Source organism: Natrix helvetica, assembly GCF_964273705.1.
Source record: "Natrix helvetica genome assembly, chromosome: 1".
NCBI classification, from domain to species: Eukaryota; Metazoa; Chordata; class Lepidosauria; order Squamata; family Natricidae; genus Natrix; species Natrix helvetica.
This window is the reverse complement of record NC_138548.1, coordinates 293,442,434-293,464,247: the sequence shown is the minus strand read 5'-3', so window position 1 is coordinate 293,464,247 and position 21,814 is coordinate 293,442,434. Positions and strand designations below refer to the sequence as shown.

Sequence of the window (21,814 nt, the reverse complement as noted above, 5' to 3'; positions counted from 1 at the left end):
TTTTTTCTGATCTCTTGGCAGAAAGGATGTGTACTGGCATTTAATGGAATTTAAAATGATTAAGTCCATGACACAAATTGCACAATAGGAAATCCAGGCCAGAATTTAGCCGGCCCAGGGGGGAGAAAGTAGGTAAGGCCACTTTATAGCTAAATTTGATACCATTAAAAATTAAATAGGATTAAAATCTGTGGTTTATAATTTACCCAGTTGTGCCATGCCGTCCCCCCCACTCCTTTGGCCGGTGTTAGCCTGCTGCACCAAGAGGGCACGTAAGAGGGAGGAAAAAAACCAGGAGGAGATACGCACGCAGCTAAGCACGGAGCAACCTCAGCGTCTAAGCAGGCGAGTCCACAGCATGCGCGTGCCCGCTCGCACGTCCGAGTCGAGACAGGACATAAAAAGGGAAGGAAAGGCAGGGAGGAGACGACCGGACCCAGCCCCGTTTGGGGCGCCGGCTTGCACGCAAGCGAGTACCCGGCGCAGGATGGGGAAAGGCTTTGTTGACAGGTCCGAAGCACGGAGAATCAGAAGATGCCAACCACATGCAGCCGCATAATAAATCGCACCAATTCCACCCAAACTTTAAAAAAAATGTTGTCAAGACTCCTGTTTAGCTGGAGGGGGTTTCGTTTGCGATTCCGCAGCTGTTCTACAGAGTGCAGAGACTGCAGTCCGTGTCTGGCAAATGACACTGCGTGGCAGTGGGAAATTACTGCGCGGTATTTACTTGCCATGTGCGCGGCCACGTAGCCGCGCACCTTAGAGGGAACATAGCTAATAGTAGTGCAATCTTATGTCTCTTGCCATTTGTTGTATTAGTGTTCTGGTTGTTTTCTTGGTAAGTCTTATATGGACTTCTCTTAGTAACTTGTTGCTCATTGCATATCTTGTAAAGACTCGAAACCCTCCATCTGTTTCTTCCATCAGCTTGCCCTTAGTTATCACCGATGCTTCTGCCAAAATTTCTCTCATTACTTCTGTCAAATTTTCTCCCTTTTCTTCTTCTATATTTTGAGGTATAAGATAGAGTTCCAATCCGTCGATCTCCCCTTTCCATATTCCACTCTTGCCATTTCCAACCACACTCAGTTTACTGCCAATATCAACAATTTTCTCCTCTCTTTGTTCATTTTTTCTTCAGTTTTTAGAACTTTGTCCTCAAATTCCATCATTGTTTGATAAGTATTCTCAATTTTTCCATCTATTTTTCCTGTTCTATATATAGAACATAGAATTATAGACATTATAGAACATTATAGAATAGAACTGGTTCGGGTACGTGGGCGACCGAGTTACTACCTACTTGGTTGAATCGGTCTGAACCAGTAGGAACCCACCTCTGGTCTATGGGTGATAAAAATTGAACTGAATCTACTGCAGGACTGAATTTAATCCCTGTTCTTCCTTTGCAGCCCTGGGCAAATGTGCAAGAACCAGATCCATCCTTATTTCCTTTCTCAAAGTCCCCTTGATGTTGGCCTTTTTATACCTGTTTGTGTGCTCCCTTGATGTGCTGAGCTCTGCTTTCCAGCTGGCAGGAGGTGAGGTCACCCTGATACTTGACTGCCTTTCTTCTCCTCCTGTCCACCCACTCTCCATCCCTTTCTCCCTAGTGATCCCTCAGAACAAAAGTGCTACATGTCCTTCTGTGTGGGTTCCACCTCCTATCTGTCTCTGCTGCTGGCATGGGAGCTGTTGGAGTTGGGATCTGAAGAAAGAGGCTAAGGGCAACACTGGAACATCACTGGACAGCTTTGTCATAGTGGAAGAAATGCATGGAGTGAGAAACATGGAAGTTAGGAGGTGTATAACTGTTGTAAGGAAATAATCTTGGATAAAAGCAGATAGACAAGATTTATTTAGGGAATAACAAGGTAATAGGAAAACCTTTGCTATTTAAGTCCATCTACAGTTCGAAACCTTAGCATACTTCCCTCCATTGTGGAAACAAGGCTGGTCAGTCAGGGAAGTGCTGTTGTTGCACAGGTCTGAGTCAGAAGACGAAGAGAGCTGAACCGAGAGTAGAAGGAACCATTGAAAAGCCCTGGGAGTGTGAGTAGGAAGCATGTTATCATGCAAAATTAATCTTTTGGACAAGAAAGGAGATCAAGGTGCAGAAGACACCTTGGTTAATTATTTCCCCATCAATGGGATCAGTAAGTTTATTAGGGCTGAAAGCTGGTATGCGTAAAGTTGAATTTCAATAATTTTACCAGAGATTCATGTGACTTCTTCCCTTTCCTCCAGATATTTTTCCGTACCTAATGAGAAGTCCATACCCTCTTTTCCAAAAGGGTACATTTTGTTCACGAAAGGAAAATGTCACTTCTGATTAGCAAATGCTTTGAGGACATCCTCATTTGTTCAGCTCTGTCACATATCAGCTACAGGACATTGCAATAATTCTACCATGTTTTACTAATATGCCTGCTCTTTCTCCTCTCGTCAAATTTTCAGGTTCTCTTTTTGTAAACTAGAATTTCAATTAAGCACTACAGAACTAGCACAAATGAGAAATTGCTTATGGTATCAGTACTGCTCGCGATCCTTATACAGAGAAACCGACTTCACGTATTCTTCATTTTAGCAACTAGAAAGAGCTTTTAAATGGTTGTATTCATGGACTTTCTGTAGATTTCCCCATCCCATTTCTAGAAGAGCTCATTCTAAACTGGAATCTTTTAACTGGGGTAATAATGCGCAAGCTATATGTTCAGCCAGTAATAAAACAGACTCTAACTAAAACTTGCTTTATGAGTAAGCTGGACTAGACTTGATGCCATAGGTTCAGATCTGTTTTGCTACTCTCTGCTTTTCCACCCCCAGGTAAAGTAGCTGGAGATATTTTCAAGGACAACGCTATCCTCTCCAACCCAGTGGCAGGGCTTGTGGTAGGAGTCCTTGTTACTGTCCTTGTGCAGAGTTCCAGCACCTCCACATCCATCATCGTCAGCATGGTTTCTTCAGGGTGTGAGTAACACTGATGGACCTAAAATCAGAATCTGGCTACATGAATATATTAAAGAAGTGGCTCTTCTGACCCCTTACCCTTTCCTATTTCCTAGTTGATAGTGGCATAGTTATATAGCGTTAATAGTTATTGTTTTGTATCAGGAATAGGAACATTTGGCCTCCAGATGTCATTAAACTACAACTCCTAGTACTCTCAATCAGACAGTCCTAGAGTTGCATCCATTGGTGGGATACAAATAATTTAACAATCAGTTCTCTCCTCTAATGACCACCTGGGTAGGCGCGGCTCTGTGGTCATGTGACCACGTGGGCAAGGCCAACTCAACCTCACTCAGGTCGATGGGTGCTTTGCCTTAGCTGTTACAGTGTAATCAGGGTTAACCGGAGAGGCAGTTTCTGTAAGCAGGGCAATAAAGATTAGGCTAGAAACAACACCTCCTGCCTTCCTTACAGGATTAGCCCTTTAAAGTGGAAAAAAACAAAAGGAGATTTCTTCCAACAACCAGTTCTCTGAACTAGGTTAGAAAGTTAACAACTGGTTCTCCCGAGTAGGTGCGAACTGGTTGAATCCCACCACTGGTTGTATCTAGTCATAAGAAGTCCCAGGTTTTCCTCTTCTGGCAATATTTGTATTGATAATGACATACTGGGCCTGATAATAATGTAATTGCAATTGTGGGAAATTAATGCATTAGCATGTCTGATGGAGATATACATAGAACTGGAGAAAAAGAGTCTGGCCAGGAGGAAAAGTGGGCCCCGAACTCTCATTCTGTTTATGATGCTATGGTGGCATCTTCAAGCCAGAGTTCTCACCAGGTACTCTTTGCCCTTTGCTCTCTAGTGCTGGAGGTAGGTTCAGCCATCCCCATCATCATGGGCTCCAATATAGGGACCTCAGTCACCAACACCATTGTGGCTCTCATGCAAGCTGGCGACCGAAGTGAATTTAAGAGGCAAGTATTATTGGGTGGGAGGCGGGAGTCCAGTAACTGCAGGTGAGACTGAGAATGTAGCCAGCTTCTGCCTTGGAAAGAAGGCCAGTTGTGTTCCTGGCAGGACTGGATGAAGAACAGGAGCAGGTTGGCTGAAGGAGAAAGTGTTCGCCAACTATAGGAGGATGCCAGTAGACGGCTGAGGTTGGGGGGGTGTTGGGACTACAAACCTAAGTCAGGAATAATGAAGAACAGGCATGTGTTAAACCAGGAGTAATTGGTAATTCAGGTAAGCAAAACAAATAGGTAGAAGTGGGGCTCAGGGACACTTCTGCAACGCAGATGATTTGGATGGATGCTCAGGTAGGACCCATCCATATACCCCATGGTGCAATTCCGATATTTCACAACAGCAAAAGCTTCTCTGTTGTCTAACAGGGCCTTTGCAGGGGCCACGGTGCATGACTGCTTCAACTGGTTGTCAGTGCTGATTCTGCTGCCTCTGGAAGTGGCCAGTGGTTATCTGCACCACATCACCAAAGTTTCCGTGGCAACCCTCAACCTGCGCAGTGGACAGGATGCACCAGAACTCCTGAAAGTAATCACGGAACCCTTCACTGGCCTTATTGTCCAGGTGTGTGTGCTATGCCAGGTGGAGGGTTATGACACCGAAGATCTGGAGGGTACCAGCTTGGGAAAAATGAATCTAAATTCTTGGTCTTTCTCCTGGGAGCTCCTTCTTGGTTTTCTATGCAAGTGGTCCTCAGCTTATAACCATTTCGTTAATGAAGTTACAACAGCACTGAAAAAAGTGACATGGGACCAGTTCTTGCATAGCATCCCCATGGTCACACGATCAAAATCCAGGCACTTGGCATCTAGCACTTGGCCATCAGCAACAGCTGCAGCATCCTGGGGTCAAGTGATGGCCATTTGCAACTTTCCCAGCTGGCTTCCAACAAGCACAGTCAATGGGGAAGCCAGTTTCACTTCATATTGCATAATTCGCCTAACAATTGCAGGGATTCCCTTAACGACAGTGGCAAAAAGGTCATAAAACCAGGCATGACTCATTGGGCCACCTTTCTTAGCAATGGAAAATACAGTCCCAACTGTGGTCATAAGTCGAGGACTACCTGTACAGTAACCCTGGGAGGTGGGGATGAGAGAGGTATCTTCCACTCTTGCCACAGTTTAAGGATTTTTCTTGTTCCCTTCAGCTGGATAAGTCGGTGATCACAGGGATTGCCACAGGCAATGAAAGCTTGCATAACAGAAGTCTGATTCGGGTGTGGTGTGAAGCACCAGCTCCACAGGTGAGAATTGTGCTAAAGAAGAAAAAGGATACAATGGGGAAGGGGTGGTGGTGGTGGATTGTAAGACATAACAGCAAATACCATGCAAACAAATCTTTCAGATTCCCTTCCCGATAAAGAGGCCACCACTGAGAAGGTTTCTCTCTGATTTACTTAGTCTATATACCTCATTTGATGGAGCCTCTCTGCAGATGTGCACGAATGGAAAACATTTTGAAATGCATTTCAGTCACCAACGAATTCAATGTGCTTTTTCTCCTAGTAGAGTTCCATATTGGAATTGGAGTATGTTAATTTTCTCTTTGGAATAGGTTAATTTTCTCTATTTACGCGAGTTCAGATTCTTTTTTTTAAAAAAAAATCCAGTAAGTAAATGAGTGGTTATACACTGATGAAAGGATATGGATTTAAAAAAGAAAGACATTCATCATTATTTATAGTTGTGCCCTTCTATTATGGGGAAAGAAAAGCTCAGAACACTTCTGAATGAGGCTTGTGCACAAATTCCAAAGCCCCATAGCATCATTTGAATCTGAATATGGAGCCAATCTATTTCTAGCTCAGCTGTGTTGTAACCCACACTGTCAAAACCCTGATCCTTCCTTTTGCAATGGTGACGTTTTCTGGGGAATGGGGACGGTCTGTTTCCATCCACATTCCATCCACATCCAAAGGAAGGGTTCTTGCCAGCTCCCTCTGGTGTCTGGCCCCAAAGCACCTGCCCCCTAGCAGTCCTTTCTGATCCTGCCCTGATCTCAAGCTCAAATTGCCATGGCAAATGGCTTACCAGGAGTAAGCCCTTGGACAAAGGGCTGCGGTGCTGAAACGTTTTTATACATTGATCCAAAAATCTCTAATGTCAAACATGAATATCATGAATATCATGGCATATTATCAAACATATAATTTATCATGCACACAAACGTGTGTGTGTGTGTGTGTGTGTGTGTGTGTGTGTGTACACCATATTTTTTGGCCTATAAGAAGCACCCCCCCATCTGTGTGTCTTATGAATATTGCAGCTGGGGGGGGGGGGTGCAGCAACGAGCAGCTGATTGCCAGTTGGATTGGCCTCCCGGAATACTGCCAATCAGCTGTTCTAGGTGGCGGGGATCCTTGCCGCCATTTGCTGCTGCCGCCGTTCACCACTGCTGAATGGTGGCGGCGATCGGCGGCGGAGGTGAATGGCGGTAGCGATCCCTGCTGCCTAAAACAGCTGATTGGCACTATTCCAGGAGGCCAATGCAACTGCCAATCAGCTGCTCGGCAGCGAAAGCTCCAGCATTCCTGGCGGAGGCAGCAAACATGGAAAAGGCAGCAATGGTTTCCGGTCGGCCAGCCTACAATACTCTAATGTCCTTTTGGCCACATAGTGGCCAGTAGTTTTCATTAACCAGTATACCAATATTTCGTATTATTCCTGGGTTGATATTCCCCCCCCCCCCCAAGAATGTATCTGGGACCAGAAAATCCTAGAAACCCATCCCAGAACTGCCCAAATACCCCTATGCTTTCTCTGCTGCCTCCTTGCTGAACAGAGGGACCCTATTCTTATTTATGTTCTGCCTCTCCTCCCCTCCCCTCCCCTCTTCCCTCCCCTCCTTTCCTCCTGTCTAGTAGAGTACTGCTGCCTTTCCAGCAGAGAAATTTTCCTTGTATTCTTGCTTGTTTACTCGCTCCTGGTCTTTCTTGAGAATGAACCAGTCATTGCAGAAAGACTCTCACTGTGGGATGATCAAGCCTGGTTCTCCTCCTTCTTCCCCTTAGACAGCTCTAGCAGCTTGGCCAGGCCTTGCCTTCCCACTTGCTCTGCCCAGTGAGCCCAGTGCCACCCAGTACCCAGATTCCCAGAGGCTCTTGCTGATTGTCATGAGAGTCTTTGGGGCATTAATTATGGTCAACCAGCTGCCCAGGCGCCCCTGTGGCCAAGAGGTTGTCAGTGTGAGCCAAAGTGAACTGTGAGGCTTTGCTATAAGTTTGTATGTCTTTGAGGAACTTTGAGGACAGTGCTCCTCTTTTGCCAGCAGCAGGAGTGCCAACAGAGTATGATTGTAGACTGCTTAACATGTTAGGGGGGTCCCAGTTTGATTCAGCACAATGGACAATGGACATACAAAGGACCAGGCTGCTTGGGAGGTTTCCTTCCTTCCTTCCTTCCTTCCTTCCTTCCTTCCTTCCTTCCTTCCTTCCTTCCTTCCTTCCTTCCTTTCTTTTTCTTCCTTCTTTCCTTCCTTTTTTCCTTTTCCTTTTCCTTCTTTCTTCTTCCCTTGCTTTTTCCTGAAAGGGAACAGTGGCAGAGAAGTGTCCTTCCAATAGGTTCTAGTTCCTCCAGAAAGGGTTCGTTTTATTTAGAACATTGTCACTTTGTCTCCATTTTATCAGCTGACTACAATCATGGTTCAAAAATCCAGAGACATCATCTGATAGTAGAATAGATGATGTGACTTCATGTCCCTTGCATAGGTCTTGTGGGATTTTTTTAAATACAGAAGAATTGTGGCACTGTAGCCAATTACTTTTTACTTAGCTACAAATGCTCAGAACTTTTGGGAAATGACTAAATGTATATATCATATATGGCATATTCTGATACAATGGAGGTGGGAGTGTTTGTAATTTTTGATCTCTGATTTGTCTGGAATGAGGCAGGGACATTTTCTGTGGTTCCAGATGGAGCAATAGCTGAGAAGTGGCAGGGACTGAATTATGCTTTGATTATATTCCTGTTAGCTACTGGAAGGAGAATATAGATTGGCGGGTGGTGTTTTCTGCATTTGGAGGCCTATAGGAAAGGATCTGCTTCACCCCTGCTTTGGGAGAGATTTGGAGAGGAGGAATGAGAAGCACTCTTTAAACCTCATCCCCCAAATAGATGTATGGCCTTTCTGCCTGCAAATTTCTTCAGGGACTCAAAAGTGAGTTAGGGCATATGTTGCCAAACAGATTCTTAACTTTAAACTGCTTGCACAATACACAGCAAAATGTTGTTTGCTGGGAACATGCGTAACTTAGGGAGTGCAGTCACTGAAAAAGTCTTCTGGGAAAAATGAATCCCAAGGAAGGAAACAGCAGCAGAACAAGAGATTGGGAAATGTCTTTTTTCCTGAGGGAATTCAACAGATGTCACTGCCCTGGAACTGATGCTAAATGAGTGCTGATGGATGAAATATGAAGACTGTTATGGAGGCTAATTGGTATTAGAATTAACATTTTAGCAATATTTTGCCTGCAAGGATCACTTTTGAATGAACAAAAGGAATGAGATAGAAGGATTCAATGGCTAAGTATTAATGGCATTATAATAAGGTTGTTTTTGACTGGAAATGAGTGTGTATGTGTGGGAGATTCCTCACTCATTTCCCTAAAGTTCCTACAAAATGTTAGGATGACCCTCTTTTTTCATAGATTTCTTCAGCAGGCACAAGAGGAAGATCCCTAAACTGCAGCTCCCTTATGTCAAACAGTCTGGAAAGTGCTGGGAACTTCAGCAGTGCCATGTCACAGAAATGTAAGCACCAGCAACGTCATGCAACAAAGCTCTGAAAGAAATGGCTACAGATGCCACAGATGCCTCCCGTTCCTCCTGTCAGACCACAAAAGTAAGAGGGGGGGGGGAAGCAGGCCTCTTGCATTGACCACCGCTCCTTTGTCCAGGCAATCATCTGTTTGTGGACTCCTCTCTGCCAGACTTGGCTGTAGGACTCATGCTGCTGGCTGGATCTCTGACTGTACTATGCACCTGTCTTATGATGTTGGTCAAACTGCTGAACTCTGTGCTCAAAGGCCAGGTGGCCAGAGCTATCCAGAAGGTCATTAACACAGGTAGGCTGATAGGCTGGTTCTCTCCCCACCAGGTTGGAGATTTCTTGGGTCAAAAAGTTTAGATGTCGGGCCTCTGAAGGGCACCAAGTTCTTATAGTAGAGCTCACCTTTGTGAATCCTGTCTTCTCCTTGCTTGTTTCTGACATTGTACTGGTTTGGGCAGATCTTCCATCACCTTTTGGATGGGCCACCGGTTACTTTGCCATGCTTGTTGGTGCCGGGATGACGTTTGTTATGCAAAGCAGCTCTGTCTTCACTTCAGCAATCACCCCTCTCGTAGGTAAGTCCCTCTATAACTTCCCTTCCCCCCACAAATCCCAGTAGCAACTCAAGTTGGAGGGACTGGGTTGTACAAGAGAAACTCAGGATGAGATTTACTGTGGATTTTTAGCCCTCTGCAAGAGTGCTAACTCTGCTAACTATGTTTCTTAGTCGCCTCTGTCCCATTCACCATGGCAGGAGGAAATCAGCCTGGGGTTTAAGGGTGTAACTGCTCTGGGATATAAGGAATAAATAAGCAAGATGTTACTATCATACTTAAACAGGATGTAGTGATGTGCTGATTTGAAGGCACAGCTATCTGAGCAATTACTGAGATACAAGGTGCGGTGTCTATATTCACATAACATATTTAGTCAGATCAGTTAAGACCTATCACGTGCATAAGCAACAGCCTTGATAAGTGATCAGCTTGGTGATTTTTCATGGCTTAACGTGGGTGCAAATTCATCTTGCTTGGTTCAGAATATACTTCATAGACACATGGAAGGAATAGTCCATATTAGAGGTCATCTAGTCTAGACTTCTCCTTAGTACGGGATGCAAAGCCGGATAGTTTATTCAGTAACCTGGTTAAAGGAGATGACTGAACAGGGACAATGTTTAACTGGCGTCATCTTCGGGAGCTCTGCTTTTGTGGAATAAGGAGGGCTCCCTTTGCATTACTCTAGGGTGTGTTGTGTGGGGAAGGAAGTTGTTGCTTTCTGACCAGCTCCTCTTCTCTTTTGTGGGACAGGTCTCGGGGTGATTAGCTTAGAACGTGCGTATCCCCTCACTCTTGGTTCTAACATTGGAACTACAACCACGGCTATCCTAGCAGCCCTGGCCAGTCCCGGGGATAAATTGGCCAGTGCCTTGCAGGTGAGGAGATACCTTCTTTCTATTCTGTTGAACTAGAGATTATGGCTTATGACAATAGATTTCCCAGCCTAAGGATTTCTTTACATGCCACTAAGGACCCCCATTCCCACCCTCTATTAAAAAAAAACCCAGGAAAGAACAACAATGGTAAAGCAGAGAGGGACTAGAATGAATCAAAAGTAAAAGGGATACTACCCTGTTTCCTCAAAAATAAGACCTCCCCAGATAATAAGCCCAATCAGGCTTTTAAGCACATGCGCTAAAATAAGCCCTCCCCCCCAAAAAAATATTGCAACAGAGCAGCAGCCATGAGGTGACCACCCTCACCGCCTCCTGCACCTCAAAAATAATAAGACCTCCCCGAAAATAAGGCCAAGTGCTTATTTCGGAGGTCAAAAGAAAAATATGACCCTGCTTTATTTTCAGGGAAACACGGTCGATTCCTTTCCTTGCTCTCCCCCCAAACCCCGTGCCTAGTATGCATTCCTTCCGAATGTGGCGCCTGAGAGAACTGCTATGTTTCTGGCTTCCCTTCTCAGATTGCTCTCTGCCATTTCTTCTTCAACATCTCTGGGATTTTGCTGTGGTATCCCCTACCTTGTACTCGCCTCCCAATCCGCATGGCCGAGGCATTAGGTGAGCAGACAGCCAAGTATCGCTGGTTTGCTGTCTTCTACCTGATTATCTGCTTCCTTTTGTTGCCTTCGTTGGTTTTTGGACTCTCGGTGGCAGGATGGCAGGTACTGGTAGGAGTGGGAGCTCCGTTCCTGATTCTTCTAGCTTGTGTGGCCGTTGTCAACATCATGCAGTCACGAAGCCCTGACCGACTGCCCGGGTGGCTTCAGAGTTGGGACTTCTTGCCATACTGGCTTCATTCTTTGCAGCCCTTGGATGGGCTGATGACCAGAGCCACGGCGTGTTGTCCTGCCCATTGTTCAGGTAGCCAAGAGGAACGTAAAAAGAAATCGCCAGAGGTTAAGGTCAGAAGAGCCTTGCCGAAGCCTTCTGTTTTCTTCTTAGAGGAATGGTCTCCGCCACCAAGACTCTCACCCCAGCTGCCAATACAGCCTGCTAGCCGCCTATGATTTGTGCTGGAGCACAGCTCTGTTGTGGCCTGCAGACAGTGGTGCTGAGCAGACAAGCAATAATAAAAGAAAAAGGCTGACAAGAAACTGCATCAGTGCAAATATTGGCTGTGGGAACAAGGTCACCATGGTATATGTGCAGATCAGTTTTCCTGATTGGAACACATATATGGAATTTGGGACTGGAATAAATTGAGTAGTAAATGCGGGTTGAGATGGATGCCCACTGGGAGGGCCCAAATTAGAAAGCTGTGTTTGCAATGACAATAGCAATGCTTAGATCTTAACAGGAACTTTCAAACTGAGGAAGTTACTAGCTGCATAGGAAACACGTGGTAAAAGCGCTTAAGCAGGTATAGCTAAAAATAACCATATTAGGCATAACGCTGTATTTTAACCAATAATAAATTACGATGCTTTTATTTCCTTATACGCTCTTAATAAAAGGGGGGTCCAGATAACGTTCTGGGCCACTCGTGTATCAAGAAACCTTTGTGTTGTCTTCATTATGAGCAGCCCATTAATTGTGGGGGGGCAAACCCGCAACTGGTGACCCCGACGTGATTAATCAGAATCAGTCTCGGACCGTCTGTACCTACTCGCCTGGAAGAGGCTGGCCTTTCGACCTGTCTGAAACACGACCGGTTATCCGTGAGTATAGGCGGAAGATTCTCTCATGGGCAAGTTTGTACATTTGCAAGAGTTGAGAGAATCAACTGAATCCTCCACTAAAATTGCCTCAAATGGAGGGAAATCTCTCCCTCGTTTGACAAAAAAGGAGTTAATTGGCCTTCTGTCTTAAATTTGGAAACAGTGTCCATAAAATTTCGACTTGGACAAAATTGGGGGAATATTTCCATGTGGCTCCTAAAGCCCCAGTTCAAATTTTGACTACGTGGTGCGTAGTCATAGAATGATTCATTATAAATTTGATAATCAGGTGCCTGCAGAAGCAATACCTCCCCTGTACGATTCTGCAATGGCTTGCGCTCATAGTAACTGCTTTATTACAGGGAACCTCAAGAAAAGCGTTATTTTAAAAGAGAGTGTAAAAATCCAAGGAGGGGCATGTCTGTAACATCTCACCCTCTCCATCAGGAATCAAAACCCTAGTACAAAATGATTTATATGTCTCCATTTTTTCTCCCTGTCTTCCCAGAAAAGGGAGCCTGTCGTTTTAGCAACAAATTTTTTCCTTTCCTCTCACCCCCCTCTTTTTCCCCCCGGTGAGAAGGCAGGAGGGGGGGGGCTGTGTTCTTTTCACCATTTTTTTTCTTTTCTCTCCCTGACGTCTCAGCCTGAGAAAGGCGTTGTAAAGGGTGATATTTGATGCCTGCAATTGCAGTTTTTAATGCAACTTTGACTTTTGGAAATTTTTGATATTCTCATACCCAATTATATTTCAGAGCATTGACTCAAATTACCTTATTTAGAATGTTTGTTTTATTTTTGAATCTGTTTTTTTCTCTTTCTTTTATGTTTTTATGTTTGCGTGCACTTTGCATACTTAACAGATGGCACTAGAAAGACAAATTGATAATGAGGAACTTTCTCTGAAATTGGCTTATGAAAATGCTAATAGGATTGTCAAAAGGTTCTTCAACCTATAGCAAATCATCCCGGGGTTACTTTAGCTGATTTCCTTCAGGCTTGTCGCATCGTGGGTACAGCTGACCACAAGATGGGGGCTCTTGCTGCTGCGTTGCAACAAAATGGCGCGTTTCCTGCTTCTTCTTCATCTGCTTCTCCCCGCCCTACCAGAAATTGTTTTAATTGTGGGAAACCTGGTCATTTCAAGGCTCAGTGCCGCGCCCTTGGGGGCGGTGCAAACAGAAACAATCTACAAAGAAGCTCCAAACCAAAAACTGTACCCCTCTTTGCTAGCATTTCAACAATTTTCTGATCAGGCTTTTAATCTCATTTTGGATAGTCTGCATGTTTCTCAAATTATTTCTTCCATCTATGAAGCTTATCTCTCTCCTTCTATTGAACCTACCTTGCTGTCCTTTTTCTTTCCCTACAAACTCTTATTTCAAAAAGACAACACTCCTTTCATGTTTCTCACATCAGAAGCCATCAGCCTTTTCAAAGGCATTTATGAAACAATTTGATCTCTCTTCAACAGAAGCGGCTGCAATCATTCAACAATGCCTCACATGCAGTCGTCAAGCACATTCAGTGCCTATGGGAGTAAATCCCAGGGGCACTGAATCCTGACAGATCTGGCAAATGGATGTCACCCAATATGCTTCATTTGCCCCATGGAAATATCTACATGTTTCCATTGACACTTATTCTGGTTTCATAATGGCCACTCCGCAAAGGGGTGAGACCACAAACATGTGAAGCATTCGTACCTTTGCAATGTTGGGACGCCCAATTGTCCAACATACACACAATTGGCTTGCCCTGCGGTTCTCATGGCTAGGGAATTGCGGAGCGAGCTAATTAGACTCACAAACATGCCCTGAATAAATCAAAAGAGGAAAAATGCCTCGGCCTCCCAGCCCTGCAAAACAAACTCAATCCTTGTTCATTTACTTTGAATCAATTGAATTTTTCAATTTCTAATTCGACCGCTTATCAGAGGCATTTTCAACAAAAAACAAGTTTGCCTCTTCATCTGGTATATTTACACCAATTACCAGACAAAACATGGTTAGAACCGATTACCTTAATTACTTGGGGGTGGGGCTAGGCTGCTGTGTTTACATCTACAGGGTCCAGCCAAAGATGTTGTGCCACCAACCCCTGACTCCTGTCCCAGAGATGGCAACGGCGACTCTACACCAACCCGATTCTGTCATGCCAGTCATCCAGTGACATGGGGAGATGTGAAGAAGTTAACCACCAAAGCGCACCCGAGAATTTGTGTGCCGCAATTTTTGTGTTATATCACCCAGACATTCACTTGAACAACACATGAAACAAGACTTATGGGTACAGCTTGCATACATCACACAAACTGATGCCTTTTGTTTGTCTGAAGTGTATATGTGGAAAATTAGCTTTCTACATGTTTAATCCCAAAACCACATCTCACGTTGGCCCAGGGTCAGGTTTATGCCTTGTATAGACAACTGCAGGGATATCCCTCTCTTGATAATAGCTCCTTTTCTAGACCTTTGTAAGAAGATGACTTTACAAACCATCACACTATGAACAAAACTTACTCAGTGACACTTTTTATCTCATTTCCTGCGGAATTGTGCATCAAACGGAATAATTCTGCCACAAGGAAGCTCTCCAGCATTACAGAACCTGCACAGAAATCCTTCCACTGCCTGGCACCTGCCCTGAGGAACCATGGTCTCCAACAATCCTGTGCAAACATGGAAGGGGATGGACCTCTCTGATGCCTTTAGTGGATGGTGGTCAAAATTGCCTGGTTTGCAAACTGTAGTTGCGCATATTGGAATGATTGCTTTAGGCTGCATAATATTACCCTGTGTTTTGCCAATCTTTGTTCGTACTATCTCCAATAGTTTGTCATTATTAGCTGAAAAAAAAGGGTAACAGCACGAGTTTATGCGTTGCTACACACTCGTGGCTCCTATCAACCCCTGCCTCAGGAAGATGAGGTGTCTGCAAAAGTTCCCCTCACCTTAGACAGTGAGGACGAGAACAAAGACACCACTGACCAAGCCTCTGGCAACATCTCTTCCTTCAAACATCCTTGCATTTCAGGTAGTGACTCTGAACAAGAGGATCGCTTCTAATAAAACAAAAACAGAGGAGATGTGGGAACAAGGTCACCATGGTATATGTGCAGATCAGTTTTCCTGATTGGAACACATATATGGAATTTGGGACTGGAATAAATTGAGTAGTAAATGCGGGTTGAGATGGATGCCCACTGGGAGGGCCCAAATTAGAAAGCTGTGTTTGCAATGACAATAGCAATGCTTAGATCTTAACAGGAACTTTCAAACTGAGGAAGTTACTAGCTGCATAGGAAACACGTGGTAAAAGCGCTTAAGCAGGTATAGCTAAAAATAACCATATTAGGCATAACGCTGTATTTTAACCAATAATAAATTACGATGCTTTTATTTCCTTATACGCTCTTAATAAAAGGGGGGTCCAGATAACGTTCTGGGCCACTCGTGTATCAAGAAACCTTTGTGTTGTCTTCATTATGAGCAGCCCATTAATTGCGGGGGGGGCAAACCCGCAATTGGCGTTTGTGCTGATGGTTGCCCTCCTCACTGGGAGCACTGCCATCTCCACGTGTGTATTCCAGCCAATATAGATTCATGTCTCATTGGGCAGAGCTTTTCATGGGAAATATGCCTATAACTGGCATTTGGTAATCACCGTGCATATCATTTTGTTATGAAAATCAATGAATGAGTGCAAAATAATCAGCATGTCAAGCCGGCCTCCCTCAGTAACCAAGAAAGAAACCACTTAACTCCATTTTGCAGAATTAAGAGTACTTTTACTGGTTATGAAAAGATAGTAGCTAAGCAAAGCAAGATCTGAGGCAAAAGTGCGCGAAATCATACATATCAATATGTGACCAACCCCCTCCCCCTGGTAACCCTCATCCCACTGTCCAATCTGTAAATCCCTCAGGTGTCATGTGAGTTCTATCTTCAAGGAGCATCATCAGGTAGGTATGCGGACGGTTGGCCTTGACCGACACCAAGTGCTAATCTCCAGCAAGCGCAGTAGACGGTGAGACCAAAACTCCCACTCTACAATCTCTCCTGTACAAAAGCTTCCCCTCCCAAATACCAGCCCCCCCTCCCCGTTTCAATGGCAGCCGAAAGCAAATAATGAAACAGAGGCTGACACAGCATCTGGATGCAGTCCAGGAGAGTTTATAGTACTTACAATGCAGCAAAAAACCCACTCTTGATTGCCCTTAGCATCTGTGTAACAGGAGCTCCATATATTCAGAAGTTATTTTGCAAGCAGAGCTGTAGGTCTCCCTGAGTAGTGTTTACTCAATGTGCAAGACATTTGCAGAATTACTCATAATGGTGCCTGGAAGATTTTTTAAACTTTTAACTTGACAACAAGGTCCTTCAGATGTTTGATGACAACTCACATCATCTCAAAATCATTATATGTGCTAACTGAAACTGGTGGGAATTGGAAGCAAAAGCCATCTAGAGGTTGTTTGAATCTGTAGAACATCTACTTCATTTTATAGTATTGTCTTAATTAGATTCTGACGGTCAAATTCTTTATGAGCAAGAAAGTAATAGAAACTGGTACAATGGTGCTTTCTTAAATAGTCCCTATAATAATAATTTTGGAAGCACTCAGCAATCAGTCGCTACATTTATACCACTTATATTTTTTGCTGTGTAATTATAGATCACTTCAATTTGGGTTTCAGAAAAATTCTAGAAATAAAATTCAGGAGACATTTGTTTCTGTAGCTTTTACTAGATAACTGTTCTCATAATTTTCATTATTCCAGTGAAAATACAGATTGTGAAGAATTTGATGTGTACTGCTTATAAAACATGACATGCTAATATTCTCTTGGCTACCGCTGAATCTCAGCTGAGGTTGAACCAATAACATGATGCAGATCAGCAACTAACAATCCTAAGACAGAAGCCATTTCCTTTGATCTATACGTTTTTAAGAATAGAAAACCCTATGCCCGTGATGGCGAACCTATGGCACATGTGCCACAGGTGGCACGGGAGCCATATTTGGTGGCACGCCAGCCATCAGTGCTGGCGCACATGTGCGCCCCAGCCAGCTGGTTTTTTGCCCTTCCAGGGGGCTAGGGAAGGCTGTTTTTGCCCTCCCCAAGCTTCAGGAAAGTCTCTGAAGGCTGGGGAGTGTGAAAAACGGCCTCCCCCCCCAGAAGTCGGAAATGGATTGTTTCCAAACTTCTTATTGGCCCGTTGGGGCCGTTTTTTGCACTCCCCAGGCTCCGGAGGCTTTCTTGAAGACTGGGGAGGGCAAAAAACGGCCCCAACGGGCCAACCAGAAGTTCGGAAATGATCCATTTCTGGCTTCCGGAGGGCCTGCAGGGGGTCAGGGGACGTCATTTTCACCCTCCCTAGACTTCAGGAAAGCCTCCAGAGCCTTGGGGGGGGGGTCTTGTGTGCGTGCGCAGGTGGGGGGGAGATTGAATGGGCATGCATGTGTTTGCGATATTGCTTGTGTGTGCAATTTTGGCATGCCGTAAGAAAAAGGTTTGTCATCACTGCCCTATGTTAACAGAGCAACTGATCACATAAGAAAATGCTTTGGGGGGGAGGGAGTGAATCTATCCCATTAGCAGACCCTGAACATCGTTTGAATTAGGAGTGTAGCAACCATGGATATTTTGGTTGCTCTTAAAAAAAAAAAGCAAGTTCTAGGAAACTTTGTAAACTTCCCTGGATCTTTTTCATGTCTCATGTTCACATTTACTTTATGATTATGTCACGAAAATATGCACTCTGTCATTTTAACCTTTGCTTTAGCACACAACCCCAGGACAACTTGTATTTCTGCTTCTGTCGAGTTTGAATCTGCAGAGTTTCTTTCAAATTTGTGTCCCCTGTTGCATAATTTGAGCATCCAGATGTGTTTCTAAGTCACTCCTTCAAAAATAAAGTTCACTGAAGGAGGCGCCAACGTCGCGGCGATACAGACATGCAGTTTCAATGCTCCGAGACTGCAGCCGATACTTTTGCCGCTGGGTGGTCCAATCGTACCTAAACCGTCCCACAGAGACAGTGAACAGGAAGAATACGTCTTGCTGATCTCAGGGACATCGCAAAGTCCCTGATTGATCCAAGAGAAGTTCTTCAAGCCGGCAACAAAAAATCCAGCCATTAGGTTGATGAAGTGGGGGCAGCTCCAAAACGGAAGGATACGGAAAGAGAAAGTGTTTCCAGCTGGTGAGGAATTTTTACCGTTTTAAAAGATACTGCCTATAAAAAAAAATTAAGTTAATTTAAATCTGAGAACAGAAGAAATAAGCGGCGGAATTAAGCTTTGAATGGTTTTGGACAGTGGGTTATCTTACTTTTTAAATGCTATGTTCATGGATGGAATTTATGCAAGCCTTTTAAAACGAATGGATTAAGTTTTCTTCTTCTACTTTTTTCTTTTATTATTAACCTTCGGGTTGGCACCTGATTTGATCATGGTCGGAAGCATTTGTGACCCCAGGTTCCACTACATTATGAAACCCATTCTATGATTTACAGATAGTTTTTGACTTATGACCACAACTGAGCTTAAAATTTCCATTGCTAAGCAAGACAGTTGTTAAGTGAGTTTTACCCCATTTTATGACCTTTCTTGTCACAGTTGATAACAGTTGTCTGGCTTCCTCATTGATTTTGCTTGTCAGAGAGGCGCAAAAGGTGATCACATGACCCTGGGATGCTGCAACCATGATAAATACATGCCAGTTGCCAAGCATCTGAATTTCGATCATGTGACCATGGGGATGCTACAACACTTACATTTACAACAGTTGTAAGTATGAAAAATGGTCATGGGACTTTTTTTCAATGCCGTAGTAACACCAAGTGGTCACTAAATGATGGTTACAAGTCAAGGATTACTTGTATTGCTGTGCAAGTGAATGGAACAATATCATTTTGGAAAGGTGCCCCCAAAGGCAAAATCCTATCCCTTGTAATTGGGTAGCAGAATCCTTGACAATAGTTTTTCATTAAGAAGTTATTCCCACCAGTATTCAAACATACAGAAGCCTTCAGTGAGGGTTTTTAACAAAGCCCTTAGCATAATTGAATAATTACCTGTCTTCCTCTCCTTTCCAGTGAAAGGTGCAGCAGAGTCCTTGAAATTTGGGCATATAAAGCCGACATGTCTGCCTGGGCTGTCTTATATTATATCGTTTTTGCATTTCTTAGGATGGTCTTAGTGCTTACTCCTCAAAGCATCATATGTGCACAGATTTTGTGTCAGAACTCTCAGCATTCTGCATGCCTCATAAAACCTCTGGACATGCTATGGACAGGCCTGACCATGAAAAATACAGATGCTTTCATGACAACGATTAACCTTGCATCCAAATTTTACAAAGGAACTAAATTAACAATGTATTAAGGTACTAAAAAAGCAGAAATGGGCTGCTGAAGATACTCCTTTTCTACTATGGCACTTCTTGGTCTATGTCCAAATTAAGATAAAAATCTGTATAACTTTAACTTTCCTTAAAGATATCTTGCCCATCAGTTAAAATAAATGTGTCTTTTAAAAACAAGGAACCTCTAAATTACTGATAGTTATGTATGGTCTTTCCTAAACATCTGAAATCAGCCCAAGGTTCCTAAGCTTTGTGGTGTTGTGAACTCATAAAATGATACACATGTGCAAACACACAAATCCACATCACAAATTAAACAAATGATTTTATTGGGTTAGAATTGGGCAAGAAATAACGGGACCACTTACTTTTAATAATTACATTATACATAGCAAAGGTTTTCAAACTTTGCAACTGTGTACTTTGGGGATGTGCGGACAAATCAAGCAAAACTGAGAGGAAAATATTGCCAATAACATCCACTGTACCTGAACAAGCCTGGCCAGGTTTCAGAAAATTGTGATCCCCTCAATATGGCTTACAACTCTCTCTTCTACACACCGCAGTCCTGACCCCCAGTTGGGAACCCCCAGGTCACTCCATATCTGTCATTACAGTGGTCTAGAAATAATCCCAAAGGATGTTGCTTCCATGAAAAACCACCATCTTTAGTGAAACATATCTCAAAGATTCTTCTCAGAAACAAAATAGCTGATAGTATCCTGTGATCTTTACACCCTCAGTTGTTTGTAAGTTTATGCACAAAATTAGGATTCTTCCAAATTCACACCTTAGACAGTCTTGTTAATTGCTTGTAGGTCTCTTCTGGGCAAATCTGGCATTTAATATAGCAGAGGAATAATTCCCTGAGATACTTCATTTGCATTGCTAATGCCGAGGCTGGATTTGAGAAAGACACTGCATTGCTATAAATGGTTCATAAAGACCCTTGGCAAACAATACCTTTAAAAAGATTCAGCCGCCCACTCCTCTCAAATGCCTGTCAGTAGGCGAGCTATATTTTAAAATTTAACCTACTCCTTTTATTTGGCACTATTTCTGCAACATGTTATGCCAGCAGCCTCTTTTTGGAAGTGAGGTTGGTGCACAGACACGTTTGGTCACTGGGTGGCAATGTGGGATAACGGGAATTTGAATTCCAGTCCTGGAAGAGCTAGTCAAGGAGCAGAGGCCAGTTGGCTTTGGCCAAACAGCTGGGATGATGGTAAACTTGCCGGTGAGGAAACAAAGGTGGGTTTGGGGCTGTGTACGGATCCTGAAGAAAAGCAAGATGTGAAGAAAAATGCAGATAGTTGAGGAGAACCAAGGGAATAAATTGATCTATTTCAGATCCTGCTAATTTGAGGTTGCCCCAAAGCCTTTAAAATACAGCCTTCAGTTGAGGAACTTGATGGATTACTGAAGGTGATTCCGCTAAGCATGTTCAGAAGTGCACAGGTTTCAGGTCTAGGCAATCACAGCTACAGAATCCTCACAAAATCTAGCCATGTTTTTTCCCCTTATAATTCTCACCACCACCACTAGAAGCATAATGGAGTCTCCTACAAGTGGTGTTTGATGCCCGGTGATGATATGCCACTGTAGGAAGTTAAAACCCACCCCTCTCTTAGAAAAATGAAAATATCCTGGGAAATATTGAAAAGGCAGAATATTATATTTCCCTGGATAAGAAATGGAGAAACATGCTTTTAGGCAGGAAACAGACTCACTCTTAATAACCCCCATCTTTGTCAGTGAGCCATTAAAGCCTCAGCTAGTCTATAACAAAGGTAGGATTAGCCTTCTACAGAAACTCACTGCAAGGCACCTGGGAAAATTACATCAACCAGCAGGGCAACCAAACTTGGACTCAAAGCACAGCCTAAAAAGTTGACCCAGTAGGGCACCATGGGAGTCTTGTCAACCAATCAGAATACAAGATTAAGATCAAAGGCCAGAGAGGGCATAAAACCAGGAACTTTGCATCTTGCTCTCTTTTTCTTCTTCATCCAATATCTGGAAGCTTCTGATCCCCCTTTTCTGTTCAGGAACTCAAGTCATTTGATTCTGTCCACCATTAAACCATCTTTCCAAGCAGCCTCCATGTTTCCAGTGTCTTTCCTCCACTTGGAGCTGAACCCAGATGGACACTTCTTCCAATACCACCAGCGTGCATGCTTTGGGGTAGGTAGGGGGCAACAGCATGATTGGGGCTTGCCGTTACTATCTTCCGGGAAGTCTTTATCTACTTCTCAAAGGATCCTCCAAGTCCTAACTGGGCCTAGTTGTCATCTGACCCCAAAGTTGGCCAGCACTGTCAAATTGCAGAGACACCACCCTCTCACCTCCTACCAATGTGCACACTTGCTGGCTTTCCTTCCAGATGGATGTCGGCTTCTAACAGATTGAAGGAGAAAGAAAATACTCGGAGAAGTTAATGCTTGTTTCTGTCATTTAGCCAATAACCTATTTCTGTTCCAGCAAAAAGTTTTATTGGTAGGGAGGAAGATTAGAAAA

At 43.8% G+C, this 21,814-nt stretch overlaps 1 protein-coding gene across 1 annotated transcript; it reads left to right on the top strand.

Annotated features, from left to right (window-relative positions):
* Positions 1-217: 217 nt before the first annotated feature.
* Positions 218-11,274, top strand: SLC34A1 (solute carrier family 34 member 1; the record flags this gene model as incomplete). Its single annotated transcript, XM_081966133.1, has 11 exons — positions 218-272; positions 1,416-1,544; positions 2,830-2,973; positions 3,821-3,932; positions 4,350-4,545; positions 5,132-5,227; positions 8,633-8,735; positions 8,882-9,049; positions 9,213-9,329; positions 10,065-10,189; positions 10,729-11,274. 11 exons carry the CDS (start codon positions 218-220, stop codon positions 11,272-11,274), a joined length of 1,791 nt encoding a protein of 596 aa, XP_081822259.1.
* Positions 11,275-21,814: the final 10,540 nt, after the last annotated feature.